This window comes from Triturus cristatus, chromosome 6, assembly GCF_964204655.1.
Source record: "Triturus cristatus chromosome 6, aTriCri1.1, whole genome shotgun sequence".
Taxonomy (NCBI): domain Eukaryota; kingdom Metazoa; phylum Chordata; class Amphibia; order Caudata; family Salamandridae; genus Triturus; species Triturus cristatus.
The window spans coordinates 1,544,144,054-1,544,164,143 of NC_140589.1; the positions used below are offsets into that span (position 1 = coordinate 1,544,144,054).

The 20,090-nt window shown below is 45.5% G+C and overlaps 1 protein-coding gene across 1 annotated transcript in view; it reads left to right on the forward strand.

The window, feature by feature from the left end:
• Window positions 1-20,090, forward strand: part of LOC146821647 (uncharacterized) — a 1,582,729-nt gene that overhangs the window by 1,390,810 nt on the left and 171,829 nt on the right. Inside the window, exon 31 of the mRNA XM_085609888.1 lies at window positions 17,913-17,969. Coding sequence (XP_085466014.1) covers window positions 17,913-17,969 — 57 coding nt within the window. The remainder of the gene's footprint in view (window positions 1-17,912; window positions 17,970-20,090) is intronic.

The window sequence follows — 20,090 nt, forward strand, 5'->3', positions numbered from 1 at the left end:
CGCCCTGTCAATCAGGGCTCAGAGAGGGTCACAGCACAGAAACAGCCATTATAAGAGTTGTAGACGACCTTCTGAAAATGATGGCCAATGGACATTTCTGCCTTTCAATCCTCCTTGACCTGTCAGCAGCATTTAACACAATAGACTACAAACGACTTCCAAAAAATCACTTACTGAGAATGGGCTTAAAATATATAGTTCTAAAATTATTCTAATAATTCCTAAAGGATTGCTCTGCCCTTGTCAAAGTAGGTTTCAACATTTTCAGATTAGGAAAGATGACAAATGGCGTTCCCCAATGATTAATTCTCTGAGCCAACTGCTTGAAAAGTCCAATATCAAACTAAACCAATATGCTTATGATACCCAAATATACCTAAAAATTGAATCTCGCAAAGATCTTCTACTCAGAGAGGGCCTAGATACAGTGTTCAATTGGGCATCTGCAAACTTCCTGAAATTGAACTGTCATGCAAAGCAATCAACAGAACCGATCCTTCGCTTATCTCCCTAGTGGTGAAATATTAATGCCCTGCCTCACCTGCTTCTTTGGACATGTCCCTAGTATTCTTCATTGACAACAAACTCTCCCTCAAACCTCACATTCTTAAACTAGCCCAAGCAATGAACAAGACAACTAAAAACATCTCTTCTCAAATGAGCATCTGAGAACAGCAGCTTTAATAGTCTACAGGGCTGACAGAGGGAACGCCTTACTCTGTGGTCTACCAACAACCACTCTTTTCCCACTGAAAAAGATTCTCCAATCCACAGCTTGACTAATCTATAGCACAAAAAAGTTTGAATACATCTTGCCCATACTGAAAGATCTACACTGGCTTCCATTAGAAGCTCGGATTAAATTCAAAATTGGCTGCATTACATTTAAAGCATTCCAGACAGGCCATCCAAGCTACCTTTCAGATCTGCTGAAAAGTTCACTTAAAACCAGGCAATCCCATAGCAAAACCTCCCTCCTACTAGAACCTCTGAAATTCAGATCATCTTTATCTCAAAAACAATCTTTCTCCGGTGCCTCTCTCACATTTTGGACCTCCTTACCCAACAAATTAAGACTGGCACCCGACATCCTTGCCTTCAGGAAGCAACTTAAGACTTACCCATTCAAAATCCACTTTTTGTCCAATATGTTTGAGAACTACACACTTCCCATAACTTCCTCCTCCCTCTCTCAGTAGAGGCATCAACCTTCCCTTATATGTCCTTCTCATGGATAGTTTTTGGCCCCTTTCCATTTTCCCTTCCTGTTTATGTTTATTGTATCAATGTAATCTTTTCTTACTTGTAGTCATATTATGTTCTATTAATATAAAAATGATGTTACACTGTAAATCGGCTTCATACTAGTTGGTGAAGCAGCGCTATAGAAAAACACACAAAACAAATAAATACATAAACACACAGGGGTGTACCGCCTCCCTGGGGAGTGAAATGATCAAGAGCACAGTCTCCAATCTCATCTCCCGTTTATTGACAACTATTCATCCTCAGTCTGAGGATGAGAGAATGGAACCCATTGTCTGTAAAATAACAAGCTTGGTAAATATCATTTTTTTAATAGACTGTGGGTATCCACCGTAGTACCAGATCCTCAGTAGTGCAAGGAGGGGAAGCAGGAGCCTTCTCTAGTAGGGGTTCTGACAGTAAAAGACCGAATAATTGTTTTTGTAAACATGATCAATACTGTCAATCTGGATGTGAATGTGCTGAGAGCAGTAATATTTTTGTGTAAACCTTATTATTGCAATTTTCCAGTGAAAAGGAGACCTTTGACCAACTTGTCCGGTTTCTGAGGATAGGTTCCAGCAGGTGGTAGCATGCAAAAGATGATTACAGAAAGCACAGTATCTCTGCAATAGCGAGTACCTGTCCAATATCATACATACTAGGACACGTTAGTCAACTTTAAACCCCCCCAACTTTTGCAGACCCCTACTGCAGAAGATAACCCACCCTATAGTGTCTTTCCTTGAGATCATATCTTACCATTCATGTTGCTGGCCAAACATTCTATCACAAGTATGGACCACAGTCTAAGGTACCATTGGGTGAGTGATGGGCATTCCACTTTTTCCCATTTATGAGCTATTGTTGATTTCACAGCTCCTAGGCACTGAAGACACATATGCATTTGTGGTTCTTCATCACTCTCATGTCTGTCGGTTTCAGGCCCAGAAGCATCACCTCATGCCTTGAAGGGATCAAATAGGTTAGGACCTTGTGTCATGACATGGAGACCTCTTCCCAAAAGGGGCAAATTACTGGGCAGTCCCACAATATGTGAAGTGCCTCACCCAGAGCACTGCACAGTGTAATCTGTGGGGGGTGCAATGCCATCCGTACAAAACTTTGTAATGTATTTCCCCAACTAGGGCAGAGATGGAAGGGGGATTTGTATCTCTGCTCAATTTTCTCCCTGTTGACCCAGGGTTTGTTACCACTCTCTCTTATGTAACCAGGTCTGTGGCTATCAGGAGCTTATATAGGGCAGAGGGCATTCCTCAAGTGTTTTATTAGATTAGGGAATATTGTATTAGAGGGTGTTTTTGTCCGGGTGGCTCTTGCTCCGATGAATAGTGTGTTACCCAGTGCTGGATCTGGGCGTAGCGGATCCTCTTAGACTCAGGGAGCACAAAAGATGCTTTGCACTGCTGAAAGTACTTGGGGATTGTGTTGTCATACATGCCAGAGATCATTTTACAGCCAGAATCCCTCCATTTTTTAAAGGCTTGGTCCTTCAGGGCTGGTGTAAAAGCTGAATTCTAGTGGATTTGGGTGTAATCGGATAGGTCCTACATACATATCCCCATGTCTTAAAGGAAGTGGATACTGGGGTGCATTGGTTGGTCTGCACTGTTTGTCCAAGTGCACCAAATCCCAGCGAGATATCCGCACTATGGCATGGTCCATTCTCTGCCAGGTCTTTTCTGACTTCATCGCTGACCATCCCACCACCACTCGTAGTTGGGCCGCTGCATAATATTTGAGTATATTGGGAGCAGCAAGGCCACCAGACTCCTGCGGCTAAGTCAGTAATTTCTGGGACAGTCTGGGAGACTTCCAAATAAAGGACGTAAGCTGTCCCTGGATATCTTTCAAGCAGGCCTATTTGGAGGGCCTGAAAAATATAGACAAGGCATGGTAGGTTGTTCATTTTAATTGCATTGATTCTGCCCAACCAGGAGAGCATCAAGTTTGAAGTGAGTAGAGGTCTTTGGTCATAGCCGCTATCAGATGGGGGTAGTTGGAGTTAAAGAGTTCCCCGGAAGCCCGCATGAAATAGACTCTCTGTTTTTCAATGGAGGATTTGGTGCATCTGAAGGGAAGTTGTGCCACTAGTCCTGCCAGCACTCCTGTCTCTAGCATCAGGCTAAGTATCTCATATTTTTTTTAATAATCTTGTAGCTCAAGGCTTCCTCGTAGGCCTGGAGTAGGTATATGACTGCTGGGGGTGAGGTGTTCGAAGTGCCCAACATAAGTGTCTTCGACATATAGCGAGATTATAAATTCACACAGTTCAAACATGATCCCCGTCACTGCTTGGGATTGCTGGATCAAACAAGCTAAAGATTCTATAAAGAGGGAAAACAGGAACAGCAATAAAAGACACCCCTGCCTTGTGTCTTGCGAGATTGAGAAGGGCGTACCAAGGTAGTCATTCAGTGTGACCCTAGCTGAGGGGTGTGCATAGCTAGAAAAGATCATCCCTATGCACTTAGGACCCAGGATCGTTTTCTGAAGTGTGAGAGGCAGGAAAGCCTAGTCCACCCTGTCGAAGGCCTTCTCAGCATCTAGTGATCGGAAAATTGCTTGAATATTTTCGAGAGAGGCCTTCTCCATCAGATGAACAGCCATTCAGATATTGTTGTGAGCTTGCCGACCCTGAATAAATCCACTCTGGTATGAGTGTACTAGATTGGAAAGAATCAAATTGAGGCGTGTGGCCAAGATCTTCGTATAAAGTCTGCAGCTAAATTCAGGAGAGCAATCAGGTGGTAAAATGCACAACGCTTTCCATCTTTGTTGGCTTTTGGTATGACTGTCACTACTGCTTCGCCCATTGTCTGCAGCACAACGCCTTTGGTCGCACAGTGGTTAAATAGTGCTTTTAGGTTCGCGACCAGTTTGGATGAGTAAGTCTTATAAAAGTAGGCCGTCTGGGCCTGGGGTTTTTATTAGGTTTCAGAGATTTTATAGCAAATTGAATCTCTTCTTGTGAGCGAGGGCTCTCTAGACAGTCCCTTTGGGTATTCGTAAGCTTGGGAAATTGGATCTGCTCTAGGAAGGTCTTGCCATGTCCAGAGAGGGGGTAGTTTGGCAATAGAGGGTCTCATAAAAGCTACGAAATGCGTCAACTTTTCTCACATCATCTTTTACGGAGACCCTCATATTGTCAAGGATTTCTTTGATGTAGTCTTCCTCTCTCTTTCACCATGAAGCACGCTCCAGCTAAGTGTCTAGCATATCTCCAAAAATTTATGAACGCTTTCTAAGGAGAAGCAGCTCCACCCTGCTAGTAAATGACATGCATAATTATTCATTATTCAAGTAGCTTTATTTCGATAAACAAAATATCATAAAAGCAGAATTATCATAAAACGTTAAAAGTCGAACATTTATATACAGTGGATCCAAAGAGGGTTTAGAAAGACATAATTTTTTTGTTAATAAAATAACAATTTCATACCCAAAAAAATACCATTTATATACATAATGAGTTTTTGGCAGACTATAATAAATAAGTTTGGATAAAATAAGAATAAAAAAGACATACTTCAAATACGACTATCTAATATCATTTAAGAGAATAAAAATGTGGGAAAAGCCAAGATAAGGAACACAATCACATTTCCAATTTCATTTTACACCTCCCTGCGTAAAAATTTAGATCTGATGAGCCAAATGCAACCAAGGTACTTCGCCACACCACATAAAAAAAGATCTCTAGAATCTGATTTCAAGATCCGCAGGGCAGAGGTGTGAGCCGTGGTGCCCAATTGTCTACAAATTGGTTTAAGCCACTTTGATCTGGCTCTTGAGTATACTGGGCAGACAAACATGGGATGGGCCACACTCTCTTTTGGTACCTCGCAGCAAGGACAGTTCGCGATTGTCTGGCGCGGGGGGCTCCATTTTGGGGTAAACTCACGTACCATTAAGGAGCCCACTCTAAACTGTATGTAGAGTGCTCTATCTCATGGGATTTTGATGAAATCAAGATACGGCTCTAGCAAAATATACTGTTTAAACTGGTAAAAATCATCGGCCATCCTCCCCAGCTTAGGATTGCTAAATTCCTGCATGTCAACCCAAAACCAATAAGCCTTTTTTAGCTCATCCCTACTTGGCGGATTCTGGCTTTCCCAACAGCTTCTGAGACCCAAAGTAAACACAAGTTTCTTAACGTTATTGAGCCAGCTGACCCTATGATTAGAATCCAGAACAATTACCTCCTTAAGTGCGGCGGTGTAGCAAGCAAGTTCAGGGGTTCGTAACAAACGGGCCCAAAAAAGCAATGGCCTTAATCTAGCAATGTCTTTAAAAGAGCGTCTTCCCATGTCGCTCATCAAAGGCTTAAGCGGAACATTGCAGGGAAGGGACACAAGCTCTCTCAAGAACTTGTGTTCCGAACTACTGATCTCTTGCATATTGTCGAACCCCCAAAGTTCCGCACCATACAGTGCAGAACTTACTGCCCTTGCTGCATAGATCGTGAGCGCTGGGGCAACGGGTCTGCTACATGAGCGACGATGTTCCCTACCTATTGCCCCAGTCACACGTCTATGGTTCAGGAGCATCTTATTAATGTGGGGTCTCCATTGCATTGTGTCGGAAAGACGAATACCCAAATTATCAAAGGTGCTAACTCTTTCTAAAGGTGTTCCGCCCAAAGAAAAGATGTGCCTAAAGGGCTTATAGGGATTGAATGTCATTAGTTTAGTCTTTCTGGTGTTAATAGTCAACCCTCTTAATGAACAAAAAAGATGATACCTATCTAAGAGCTTCTGCAGCCCGACCGGGGTCTTAGAAATCAGCAAAGTATCGTCAGCGAAGAGGAGTGTAGGTATCCTATCTCCAGCCAGGGCTGGGGCATCAGATGGAATTTCCTGTAGAAAACTAACCACCCCATTCACATATAAAGAGAACAGGGTGGGGGCCATAACACAGCCCTGGCGGACTCCTCTATTCACTGAGATTCTTTTGGTTTTCTGTTCTTGTGACCCCCATCTCACTTGAGCGTAATTATCCTCGTGCAGTCGGACAAGCAGACTCAAGATGAACAGAGGCATACCCATTTCAGCCAAGACTTCCCATAGTTGGTCCAGCGGGACCAGGTCAAAAGCTGTCTTTAGATCGATGAAGGCAAGATAGAGACTGCCTCCACCTATCACGACTACCTTCCAATAAATAAGAAGGAGCCTGAACACCTGGTTCATTGTTCCGCTCTTTGACCTGAAACCCGCCTGAAATTGGCAAAGAATGGTCTCATCGTCGGCCCAAGAATGAATCCTCTGCAAAAAAAACCTCCCAACTACTTTTTGTATAGCATCTATGAGGCTGATTGGACGGTAGTTGGCAGGGTCCTCCCTGGCCCCCTTCTTAAAAATAGGCACCACTTCAGCTCCCTTCCATGACTCTGGTATGGGACAACCATTAGCAATAGAGTTAATTAAGAGCATAATGTACTTCGCCCAGTTACTAGGACTTGCACGAAATAGATCACCTGGGAGACCATCCGGTCCTGGGGCTTTTAAAGGTGTTATTTTATTAATTGCTGCTATCACTTCATTTGAATTAAAGTAATCTGTGATACTAGGAGTTGGGCAAGTGATTGGCTTGGCACAGGCTCCGCCCTCATATGTTGTGACTGACCCAGTGTATAGACTTCTAAAGTGGTCGAACCAGGCTTGGCTAGATATATGGTTAGGAATTACATCTGGGTCATTCCTATTAGCCCCCTGAACAAGATTCCAGAAAGAGTAGGCATTGTTTTCCAGGCTTGCATCTTTAAAGTGCAATTCGTCCCAATCTGATTTAGCACGTCGCAGCGTCACCTTGTACTCCTTCCTAGCACATTGGACTTTTAATAGCTAGAGCTAAGGCCTTCCTTTTATATCTGCAAGTTTTTGAAAACCAGGCATAACTGCTTTTTGGGCAAGGTTTTGCAGATCTATGGCTAGCAGTAGTCATGAACAGGGATCCCAGCTGTTCTACCGTTCTTGTGTAGACATCTGCCACTTCCTGTGGGGTGTTGGGGTTGATGGATGCTTCTTGTAGATCTATTACATTTTTGACCAATAGACTATTAATTTCCGCCATTTTGGCTTCGTTAACAACTACTTTAGACCACTTAAGGTGTCTCCTACTATTTGAAGGAACTAATTCCTTGGTCGTTAGATTATTAGTTGCCTCAGAAGCTGAACCAGGGGCAGGCCAAAGGAGTTTAGTACTCAAACAAAGAGGATTGTGGTCACTATCAATGGATGGAATAACTTCCATGTCAATTATATTTCTCCACAATCGAATATCTATTAAAATATAATCGATGCGGGATGGACATCTAATTCTATTGTACGTACAAGCCCCGCCAAGATCTGATGTTGTTCTGCCATTTTCAGCCCTTAACCCATATTCCAAAACAAGTGCATTCAACTGAATTGCAACCCATGACCATTTTTTGATGGGGGGAATGCTTAGGGGGGGTATACCCCACCTGATGTCATCCTCCTACAACCCCATCATGTCTCCTGAGCTAAGGGGTTCGAACGTGCAGTTAAGGTCTCCCGCTATCATAAGGAGCGAGTCGGGATGGCATTTAGACAGTTCTTGCTCCAAGAGAGATACAATAGGTGAAGAGGTACCCCCCTTAGTCCCTCTCACATACACATTAAACTGTTCAAGCGGTGTAGCTCCTTCCTTCCCACTTATACTAAGTCTCATTATGTCTGGACTAGCACAGTTATGATTGATGATTCTGTAACCCAAAGCGATATTGACCCAGGCCATCAGGCCTCCTGAAGGGCGGCCTTTCCCTAAGGAGACAGCTGGCAAAAAGAAGCAAGTATACCCAGATTTATAAAGGGGAACTAGGCTCCAGGTTTCCTGGAAGAGGCAGATGTCATAATCTTCTATTAGCCTGTTCCAGTCAGGTAAAAGCAGCTTACTACCAAGACCAGCTATGTTCCAAGAGATAAACGTGAGCTGTTGGTGTGGAGTTGCGAAAGCTTCCTCACGTGAGGGTATCACTTGGGGTTGCGATAATAGATCAGGCCTAGCGGCAACAGAGGTTGCGCTGTTTGGGTCTGTAAGTTGGTTCTTCGGATTAACAATATTACGATCAATGTTAATGTTGTTAGAAAAATTTGTCAACAGATAGTCGGAAGTACTTGAGGGATATGGGCTACAAGCTTTTGGGTTACTAATATAGCAAATCTTTATGAGCTCAAAATGGGAGACAGGAACTGTTCTCAGTCAATCATTAATATCCAGTTTGGACCCTCCCTCAACGCTCTTCTCTACTACTTTGCCCTCAGCCCCTAAATCAGTAGGCAATGGAGAATTTCTAAATTGAATGACTGAGGGCCCTGGAGGACATGTCCGAAATTCCAATGCCAACAAATTTGCCGCCAGGTCAGGTTCTGCCAAGATAAGTTCGACACAATCAAGGGAGCGGTCATGGGTTGTACATCGCCGAACCCTTACTATGTCTTCCCGTATCAGTGAACGACAGCCCCTGACATGGCGGATCCAATGAATGATCTTGTTTTTTAAGGAGTCCTCATTTTCCCGAACATTGCGTGAAGTGAGCTTCGGAACATTGACCATGTAAACTATACGGGTCTGTCCAGAAGGGTCGTTCAAGACATTTAGTCGTAATAGGTTGAAGGGGCGGATGTGCTGCCTGGTCAGTGAGCAAGCAAATTTGGGAAGGAGGTGTCTGCTGATAATGGGGAGGTTTGATGGCAGGTGGTTTAAGGGAGCAACCAGAGAGATGATGTACAGGGGGTCGTTCAATTTGTACATTTGTGTGTGCCCTATGGGGGTATGGGATGGATGTTTTATTTCCAACCAACTTGCGGGAAATGTCGCTTGGGGCTATTAGTTTAACTACTGCCACTAGCTCCTCGATCAACACCCTCATTGCACCAATTTCTGACCTGATCTCATTGACAATCTGCAATGGGTCTTCAAGTGCCGAGGCACTAGACCCTCCTGGCTTGGGCAAATCTACAAGAACATTGGAGCCTCGGCCAACACCGCAAACCGATTGGAGCAGGAGATGGCAAGAGCCTCTGAGTTGGGAATGAGATTTCTGGGCGAATGGCTAATCTCACACTGAATAGAGGCGACCCCCCCCCTGTGCTGGCGCAGTATGATCGTGCTCACCACTGGGTACAGTGGAGCTTTGAGAAAGTTTCAAAAACATAGACGGGTTATAGTACGACGGGACATGCATAATTGGTCTGAGCCATAATGAGGGCAAAGGTAGAGCGGTGGGAAGGGTGCTGCAATTGTTCTTTTTTCCAATCTCTGAAACTCATTCTCCAGTTGCTAGAACTCCAGCCTGTGGAGTCCAGTCCACTCAGCCGCTAACGCTATAAAGTGGCCTTTAATAACTGTCTTGAAGGCTTCCCAGACCCCCGCAACAGAAATCGCTTGCCCCTCATTAAGCTTGAAATATTCATTAGTTTGATGTTCATTTGACTGTATTATGATCTGATCCCTGAGCAAGGAAGGATGAAGCCCCCAGTTACAGGGACACCTCCGCAGTCCCAAATCAAGCTTATTCAGTTAGGGGGTGTGATCAGAAACAGAAATTGGCTAGATCACTGCTGAGCAAAGCAGACCCACAAGGAGGTTGCTCAACAGTCTGTAAGTGATATGGGAGTGTGTCAGATGAACTTGGGAACAGAAGGTGAAACCATTAGCTGTTGTATGCATCTCCCACAATGCATCCCGCAGGCCCAAGTCTGCTAGATTCCTCTTCAGTTGCTTAGAGAAAGCTCTCATGTGTTTTATGCCGCTCCCTCCCTGTCCTTGTGAGGGTCCCACACCATATTAAAGTACCCAGTGAGGGTAATCTGCACTCTGGCCACTCCTGCCAACTCTTCCAGGAAACCTAAATGTAAGGGGCCCTGTGCTGCATTGGGTGCATATGATGTGGCTAAGGAGATAGGTCATCCCTCCAGTGTCCCCTCCAGCATGGGGTATCTACCATCTCTGTTGGTGTTAGTGTGGGAGATTTCCAAATGGGGATCGGGTCTCAAGAAGATTGCTACTCCCCATTGTTTAGTGTTGAATGAGGAGGGATAGGCTATGAGGTATGCAGTGTTTTTAAACTTCCCCTGATCCTACCAGAGGAAATGAGTTTCCTGGCGGCAGATGATGTATGGATTGGATTCTCGGAGAGTCAGCCAGATGGCGCAACATTTGTTAGGTGTGTTCAAACCTTGCGCTTTAAGGGAGACTATCTGAATCATCTTGGTATCTTAGAGGAGATACTCTGTGCGCTCAAAAAGGCAACATCAGTATAAGAAATTTGTTGTGCTGGACACTGTCCCATTCCCTCCCCCAGCAACTCCAAATCGAGGAATAAACCATAAAACCAATAGACCATAAAGAAATCAAAACTAGGGGAGGAAACCCTCCCCCCCCAGGATCAGTGGACGAGGGTGATGCGTGCCCCCAAGAGCACTTAGTCGAGGGGAGGGGGGCCCTCCTCTCTGGAAAGGCCTGCCACCCCCAAACTAGATCTAGTCTGTCTGGGCATGGCTAGTCCACCAGCGAGGAACCCATGGGTCTCCCTGCGCTCCCTACAGGCAATGCCGGTGACTTCCATATTCGTATAACAAACAGAATAATATCAAAGGGATTGGTGAATCTGCATGTGGAGAGGCTGAACCTCCACCTGGTCCTTTAGTGCCAAAGGCCACAGTGCCACTGAAGCTGTTCTTGATCCCCTAGGCTGTTAACACCATTCTGCAGTTAATCCTCCTCTGATTGCTCAGGGCTTCTACTTCCATCTGTGTTTTCCAGAATTTCACTCTGATAGGTGATCATGATCGCTTTAAGGACAACGACCTCCACCAGGACCTTGTGGGCAACTTTGTTGCCAGGAGTTGTTCCCCATCCAGAGTTCCAGTGCCAAGCTCTGCGGTTGCAAATCATCCTGAAGGTTCTTCAAAGGGACCCCCGGCAGTGAATGCCATCTTCCTGGAGCTTCTGAGTTATCGGGCAGAATTCGGCCGGTCACTGCAGTGTTAGCTGAGAGACCACTTGATAGATCATGCAGGAGCAGACTTACAAGCTCACTTCTTGTACTTTTCTAGAGTGCTGTAGGACTTCTTCTTCTTCAGAAAAGTAGTGGAATTTAATAAGCACATCTCTGGGTTTTTGCTGTTAGGATTGTGTCCTAAGGCCCGCTTGGTGGATCCTATATTTAATGGTGGCCATCACCTAACAGGGACAAAAGTTTTCCCATATGAGGGGTTTCAGTTTGAGTCTCGGATCTCTTCACTAAGCCCTCTGAGCCATAGGTTTTCTCTCCTCAAGCAGTTTTTGAGGTCTTCCAATTTGGCGAAGGAACTCTAGTGTTTTTTCCCACTATGGAGCTCCTCGCCACCATGTCTGTCCGGCCAGTCGAGACAGTCTCTAGCCTCCCCTCTGTCTCTAGGATCATTCCGTCCCAATGAAACCACATCAGTTCACAGTTCAGCTATTTATGCACTTTGGTCTGATAAAGTCCTGCCTCAGTTGGTCACAAAGCTTAGTTTTGAAAGTGCATAGACTGTCCAGCAGGTCAGATTTTGTGGGTGCATGGTGGAGCTAGGCTCGGTGGGCTCCGAAGTTGTGGGTTTTGGGTGAGGTCTATCCAGATATGCAAGGAGACTACCACGGGAGGCCACAGAGAAAGCCTCCTTAGTTTATACTAGGCCTCCCGAGGCTATAAAGGTCCTGTCGGGCCCAGAGTAGTCCCCTCATGCTGAAGTACAGCTCACCTCAACCCCAGCACACAAAGAGGGGGTTACCCATATCGGCCTGATCCCAGCAAGCCATAGCAGCTCTGTTCCTTCACGCTGGGTGCCTCCCTCTTTTCGGGTTGCACAGTCTAGAGGTATATTTTAGAAGTGCGCTGAAGTGCAGCTCTTTCCCCCCTGAACTGGGTGCCGGCCACCTGCCTAGGCAGTGCAGATTTACCAGGGCAGGTCCCCTTTCTAGGCCCCACACCAAACTCACTATACCAGTGTCTCTCACTGACGTGGGTACAGGCTGCAAGTCTGTCCCAAGTCAGGGATGCTCTCAGGTGTCCTTCCAGTCTGGGCTGGTGTTCTCTGACAACCCTGTGTTGTCTGTCCAGTCATTGCTCCTTCCTCTGTGGTCCAGGCCTCACAGGAAATTGTCCCACCTCTGTCTCTGGTGTCTCCTTGTGAATCCGGCATTGGCTTATCACCGTCTGCTCCTCAGCATGTCACCACTTCCTCCATCGGTGACTGTAAGCGTCTGCCTCCAAGCCGCCAGCAGTCGGGCACCACTGCGCCTTTCCAACCACATCAGATCGTCTGTCGTATCTACACCTTGATTACCGAGCATGGAGTCACCTCCAACCTCTAGGCGATTCTAGTTGTCTCACATTCCTTGTTGACTACTTATAGGTTCGGAAGTAGGTGAAAAACGTTCAGGCCTGCAGAAACAACAGCGGCATGCATCTCATTGCTCTGCAATCCTAGCCAGGCTGGTTAGAGAAGCATTTTAAAAGAAATCAGAGAGTGGGCAACACTGCAAAAAGGTATTTAAGTACTCCATAAAAAGACTGCTGATTCAGACACAGCTCCTAGCTTGCAGTTTGAAAGAGGAAGAGGTGAAATCCCAGTTCCAAAAACATTCAACTGGTGAGGGATCAATGTGCCAAACCAACATTTTGGGCAATAATTTGAGACATTTACCTAAACTGAAACCTAGACTATTCCCCCAAAGCCAGCTTAGATTGGATGCTTAAGGATATTGATACCTTCAATGCTGTGATGCAGTGCAAACTCAATGATCCTTCTACTACTAAGGCCTTACTAATGATGCCTTATACATTGATTTACAGAATGCCAATGGGCTTGATGCCTCGCCTGACACAGAGTTTGACTCACTAATTGGCCACCAATGGGACTTTCGAGCTATGAGCCAATGTATCAGTATAAATCTTGGATCGCAGTGAGAGTAACTCTGAAGCTTCTTAACCTCCTACATCCTCCTTGTCAACAATGGCAGATGGTACATGTGTCTGTGCAATGGAATTTGAAGATCCAGTTGCCCCATCATGAAGACAATCTCATCAATGCCATAATGTCTCAGAGGAGATGAATCAAAATATTCTCAAATGCTATTGTTCCAGTGGCAGGCCCCCTTCCTTCCATACCTAGAGCTGATGATGGTGACAGGCATGCCCTTGTTGGGCTGCGGCAGTCAATTGGGAGAGGTGGAGATCAGGGAAATGAGGTCTCTGGTGGAGGGCTGGAACCACATCAATTTGCTGTAGTTGTGGCCCATTCTTCTGGCTATGAAGGCCTTCCTGCAACCCATCATGGGGAGGCTGGGGCAGGTTCTGTCGGGCAACATCACCTACATGAGGTATTGCATCAAGCAGGGCGAAATGGATTCCTAGGTCCTATGCCAAGAGGTGCTGCACCTCTGGAGGCAGTTATAATCAAATGGGAGGGAGAAAGAAGAGCATGTGACCCACTCAGCTTCTTTTCTCAAATGTCAAAAAATCAGGTGGATAGTGGATCACTAGTCCTGAAAAAACCAGGGTTAACAGTGTCAGTACCGTATACTGATAAAAAACCCTCATTCACGTTTAACAGGTGGAATAAAGCGGTATATCCTGATTCTCTGCTCTGTTGTTATCAACGTGACAGCATCATCATTGAGTTAATCATATGCTTCCTCCACCCGGAGGTTATCCCACTGGTTATTTCAGTAGTGATCCTAAAAATTGGTGATTGTGTATGGTGAAGTGACGTGAAGTGATATAAAGGGCTGAAACATGTCGACCTTTTTTATGGATACTCCACAGTGCAACAGACCATAATTAGTCTTTTTTGTGCAAGACAAGACCTTTTAACTTTCTCTCGAACGCAGTCTAATTAAAAAGTGCGCACTGGCTTTACGAGATTTTTAGAATATATCACTTCACGTCACTTCACCATACACAATCACCAATTTTTAAGATCACTACTGAAATAACCAGTGGGATAACCTCCGGGTGGAGGAAGCATATGATTAACCCAATGATGATGCTGTCACGTGGAGAACAACAGAGCGGAGAATCAAGATATACCGCTTTATTCCATCTGTTAAACGTGAATGAGGGTTTTTTATCGGTACACGGTACTGACACTGTTAACCCTGGTTTTTTCAGGTCTAGTGATCTACTCTCCACCTGATTTTTTGGCACCTCTGGAGGTGGCAGGAACATCAAGGAAATTTCCTGACTGTGAACCACTTAGCAGGGTCCCAGAATACCAGTGCGGACAAACTGAGCAGGTGGTGTCTAGCAGATCATAAGCCCTATCTACATCCCTAGGTGGCACAGTGTATCCTCCAACTGTCCAAATGCAATTGTTCCAGCGACAGACCCCTTCCCTTCCTCACCCAGAGCTGATGATGGTAACAGAAGTGTCCTTATTGGGCTGCGGCAACCATCTGGGGGAAGTGGAGCTCAGCGGACTTTGGTGACTGGTAAATAGCTGGGTACACATCAGTCTGCTGTAGTTGTGGGCCATTCTCTAGCTATGAAGGCTTTTCTGCCATCCATCAAGGCAAAGCTCTCAGACAACATCACTGTCATGTGGTATTGCAACAGGCAGGGTGGAGTGGGGTCCTGTGCCAGGAAGTGCTGCACCTATGGAGGTGGCTGGAACATCAGGGCATTTTTCTGATCATGAACCCCCTAGCTGGTTCCCAAAATATCTAGAGTGGACAAACGGAGCAGGTAGTGTCTGGCAGATCATGAGTGCTGTCTACATTCTGAGGTGGCGCAGGGTGTCCTTCAACAGTGGGAAAAACCCTGGCCAGGTCTTTTTGCCAACATCGAGAACATCTAAAGATTTGTGTGTTGAAGTCTCTGTTTGAATTCTTGTTATGAGATACATTCTGGCTAGAATGGAGCATGAGAGTACTGTACCCCTTACCGCCCCACCTTTCCTGCCCAGTGTTCTGAAAAAGATCAGGAACAACAGGGACAAGATCATCTTGGTGACTCCGGTTTGACCAGGGTACTGTGGCACCTTCTAGGCATAAGTGTCTATCCTCAGATCAGGCTACCACTTCACCAGAACCTAATGTCTCAGCAACAGGGTAGGGTCCTTCACCTGAATCAGGACAATCAGTATCCATTAAAAGAACACGTTCCTTAAATTTGGTGAGTCTTTCAGCAGGACTTACAGCATATCTGCATGAGTTGATGTGTATCTGAAAAAAAACTTACATATCTCAAGTACCCAGGGAAGCCAAAATGAGTACATGGGCTGGACACCCATGAGTAAGAGTTCCTCAGCTCCATGATGGCTTCACTGTGCCCAAAGATGTTTGGTAACATCTCATCTTAATAAACCCACACTGAAGCCAGTGTTAGATTTATTTTTAAATGTACCCAGAAGGCAGCTTCGAGGTCCCCCCTGAAATACCTACTGACTGCTAGTGTGTTGACTGACTGGTCTTAACCAGCCAGCCACCCCGGATATGTTTCTGACCTCCTGAGGTGAGAGCCTGCACTCTCGGGCCAGGAACAAAGCCTACTCTGGGCAGAGGTGTTAACACCTCCTCCATGCAGGATGTGTATTGCAGGGTGGAAGCTTCAAAGGCCCTGCCACCTTTGTTATGCGACCCAGGCCTCTCCAGATGGTGGAGATGCCAAATCCCCTGTCCTGACCCCATTTTTTGGTGGCAAAACAGGCGGGACAATTTGTAAGATTAGGAGGTGGGCCCACACCTAGTACGCACCACCCCTAAAGTGGACTAGCTGATGTGGACTCCACTTTTCACATTCCTCAATATGATTTTTGGTGGAATTAGCTTTCTAGGGTCAGGGTTATGCCTACTTCCCACAGAAAGTGGTCATATAGAGGGTGGAGACACCCTAAAGGTAGGGAGCCCATAGGCTAGTACCTATCACTTCCCTAAATTGAGTATTTAGGTGGCACCCCTGAACCCAATAGCTCAGATTCGACAGATAGAGAGAAAAAGGACGAAGACTGGCGAAAACAGCAGAAGAGCTGATCTCTTTTGGCATGAAACCCTGTCTGCTCGCAACCCTCTTGACAATCGCGACAGAGTGACTTAGCCTGCACTCTGGAGAACTAACAAAGCCTTGACAAATAGTCTGCCGGCCCTTTGAAATCACCTAAAGTCTCCCTTGGAGTAGAAGAGCTACTCCTATGCAGTGCGCAGGCACTGACATACAGAGTCCTGGCCACTGCCTTGCAGCTCTGCAGCCTGACCGATGCCGCAGATGACCAGTAGAAGGTACTTGTGCTCTGAAAGGTCAGATCTGTCCCCACTGAGTGTGAAGACACCAGGACCGACTGGAGCCATGGAGCACCAACCCCCGGGGTACCAGACACCCTGCACCAAACACTAACACTGAAAGTCCAGTCCAGATTTCCACTGCACCACGGCCGAGCAGCCGAGGGACATCAGCATCACTGAGACCTACTTTGTGAGTGGCCAGCTGTCCTGATTTGGCTCCTGCCAGCTGTTTGCCTAGAACCGCAAGGAGCATCTCTGCTCACTAGCTGCCCCAACCACTCTGCACCCGAGCGGCCCGGCGCATGTACTGTAGAACCAGCTGTGCCCCCTTGCTCCAAGACCCCTTGCGACCTAAGCCCCCGTTTGGGAGCTCTAAGACTTTTCCCCAAGCCCCCCTGTGCAGCCTGTTTCCAGGTGGCCCCCCTTAACCATAGCGCGGCCAGCTACAACCTCACCAGCACCCTGTTCCCGGTAAAACCCGAACAGTTCCCGAAAAACTGCTTGTAGTACTTTGGACCTTGGCCCACTACAACTCCGAACCATGAAGGTGGACCCCTGAAAACGACTGTACCTATCTTTATGCATCTCTGACTTTCCCTCTCATAGGATTGCATTGTGCATAAAAGCGCACAGGTTTGAACGTTTTACTTACCTATGAAAACCTCTAATAAAAACATTACTTACTTTGGTTTTACAAAATATATAAAAATAAATTATTTTTCTAATTTGGTCTTGGATTTATGCTTTGTGTGTGTTTCATTTATTGCCTCTGTGGGTACAACAAATGCTTAGCACCACCCTATGATAAGCCTAACTGCTCACCCTCACTACCACAAAAGAGAGTGTTAGTATTATGTACTTGAGCCTCTGTAAACCTATTGGGGACCCACTGGACTCTCTATACAGGGTACCTCTTTTTGGTGTACTATACAGAGAGCCAGCTTCCTACACATGCCAATTAGAATAGAAAAGGTACTAGGGTTATTATATTTAAACATTTCCATATAGATCTGAACTACCTTTATTCATAATAGACAAATTCCAAATTTATGAATAAGTAGGACTATTTGTTAAGTTCGAAACTTGACCTACCTCTCAGTCTTGATTGTGTTTTATTCTCTATTATGCTGGTGGAGTATAACGCCATTACCTTGAAAGAATAGTTGTAAAACCGCTACACAGCTCAAGGGTATCAGGGTAAAAGGAATAGTTTGTATAGTTTGCGGTAATGATTTACCGGAAGGGGTTTTAAATGAAATAATTAAATGTTCATTGCTACAACTGTTATATATATTTACATTTACTCTATCTAAAAATGATTTCCATTATTGTATTGTCAGTAATAACCCTAACCTGCATTGTTTCTATTACAGAAAGAAAAGAAGTGACTAGAGCTGCTAATGCCTCAATTTCCAAGACTGATTTCCAAAGTAAGTAAAGAAAAAACCAGCCCAGATTAGATCCATAAGGATATTGATACTTTTTATACTGTCATGCACAGCAAACTCAGCAGTCCTTCTACTATTAAGGTCGTACTAATGATGCTTGATTATACATTGATTTACAGAATGCCAATGTACTTGGCACCTCGCCTGAAACAGAGCTTGACTCACCAAATGGACATTCGAGCTATGATCTGATGTTTCAGGATCAATCATACAGTGAGAGCAGCTCTGAGGCTTCTTAGCCTCCTGCATCCTCCTTGTAAACGATGGCACATGGCACATGTGGCTGTCCAGTGGAATTTGAAGTTCCAGTGGACCTAACATCAAGATAGTCTCATCAATGCCATGCAGGTCTCAGAGGAGATGCATCAAGATCTTCTCAAATGTAATTGTTCCAGTGACAGGCCCCTTTCCTCCCACACCCAGAGTTGATAATGGTAATGGAAGTGCCCTTGTTGGCATGCAGTGACCATCTGGGAGAGCTGGAGATCAGGGGACTTTGGTCACTGGCGGAAGGCTAGATCCATATCAATCTGCTGTAGTTGTGGACCATTCTTATAGCTATGAAGGCCTTCCTGCCATCCATCAAGGCAAGGCAGGTGCAGGTCCCTAGGGACATCACCGTCATGTGGTATTGCAACAGACAGGGTGGAGTGAGTTCCAGAGTCCTCTGCCATGAAGTGCTGCGCCTCTGGAGGTGGCAGGGACATCAGGGCATTTTCCTGATTGTGAACCACCTAGCAGGGTTCAAGAATACCAGAGTGGACAAACTGAGCAGGTGGTGTCCGGCAGATCACGAGTGCTGTCTACAATCTGAGGTGGTGCAGGGTGTCCTCCAACAGTTGGAAAAACCCTTGCTAGATCTTTTTGCCACCATTGGGAACACACAGTGTCAAACATTTTGCGTGTTGGAGTTTCTGCTTGAACACTTTTTAGGTGATGGATTCTGGTTAGAATGGAACATGAGAGCCCTGTATTCTTTCCAACCACTGCCTTTCCTGTCCAGTGTTCAGAAGAATATCAGGAACAATAGGGACCAGTCATCTTGGTCGCTTTGCATTGGCCAGGACAGTATAGTACCTGTATCTTCTGGGCATGGGCATCTGTCCTCAGATCAGGCTACCACTTAATGAGAACCTCCTATCTCAGGACAGGGCAGGGTCCTTCACCTGATTCTGCAATCAGTATTCGTCAAAAGAACAAGTTCCTTAACTTTGGTAATGCTCTTTCTGATGAATATTATATCTAACCGGAAATTCCTCACTGCCCATTCACCTCCAGTTCTGTAGAGTGGCCTTTCTTTACCATCCAAAAAGATCTCAAGTCTGTATTCACCACACCGGTACGCCTACTCATCGTACACCACATTTAAAAGCGTTGAAAGGGAAAAATCATCAAAACCAACATCAGTGCACAGGGGTGGCGCTTTTGTGTGGCTCTACACTATCACTTCTGGGGTGGTGTGGATTCAGAACAGAGCCTCACGTCATGTGAGAGAGCTGCTTTAGACTAAGGTTTCCAGATCCAGTCTGGTACCTGGAGAGTATTTTAAAGTGAAAGATAGACAGAGTACCCAACAGAAAGAGCTATATCGAAGGTGAATAACATGTTCTTCTCTATCGTGATCATAAAGTAATTGCTACAACTTCTTGCCTCAACTGCTGATGTGCATTGTATGCAGGAGCATCAGCACAGCCTTAAATGATCCAGGGGAGAGATGAGAAAATTATTGTGGAAAAAATAAGAGTAGGACCAGGGGTAGCTCTAGTAGGGGCTTCTCCCCCTAAGGAATGGTAGTTATACCCCCAAGGCCGCAGCATGGGTCTCGATAGACAATAGGAGGACCAGTGCTGCTTCCTGAGAGGAGCATGTCTATTCCTTGGGGAGTAGGAGCTCATATCTTGACCCCTTACCTCCTTCCGCTGGAGCTGGGCATGATTGAGCCTTGTCTACTAAATTTGAAAGCTAAGACCTGCCAATACTGTACATTGGATTACAGTTAATGAATTGGCCTCCAATTACACTATCTGTGTATTAATGGTTGTTTATGAGCCTGTTTCACAATAGCACAAGCACTGTTTTGTTTTCTATCCATATTTCTCTATA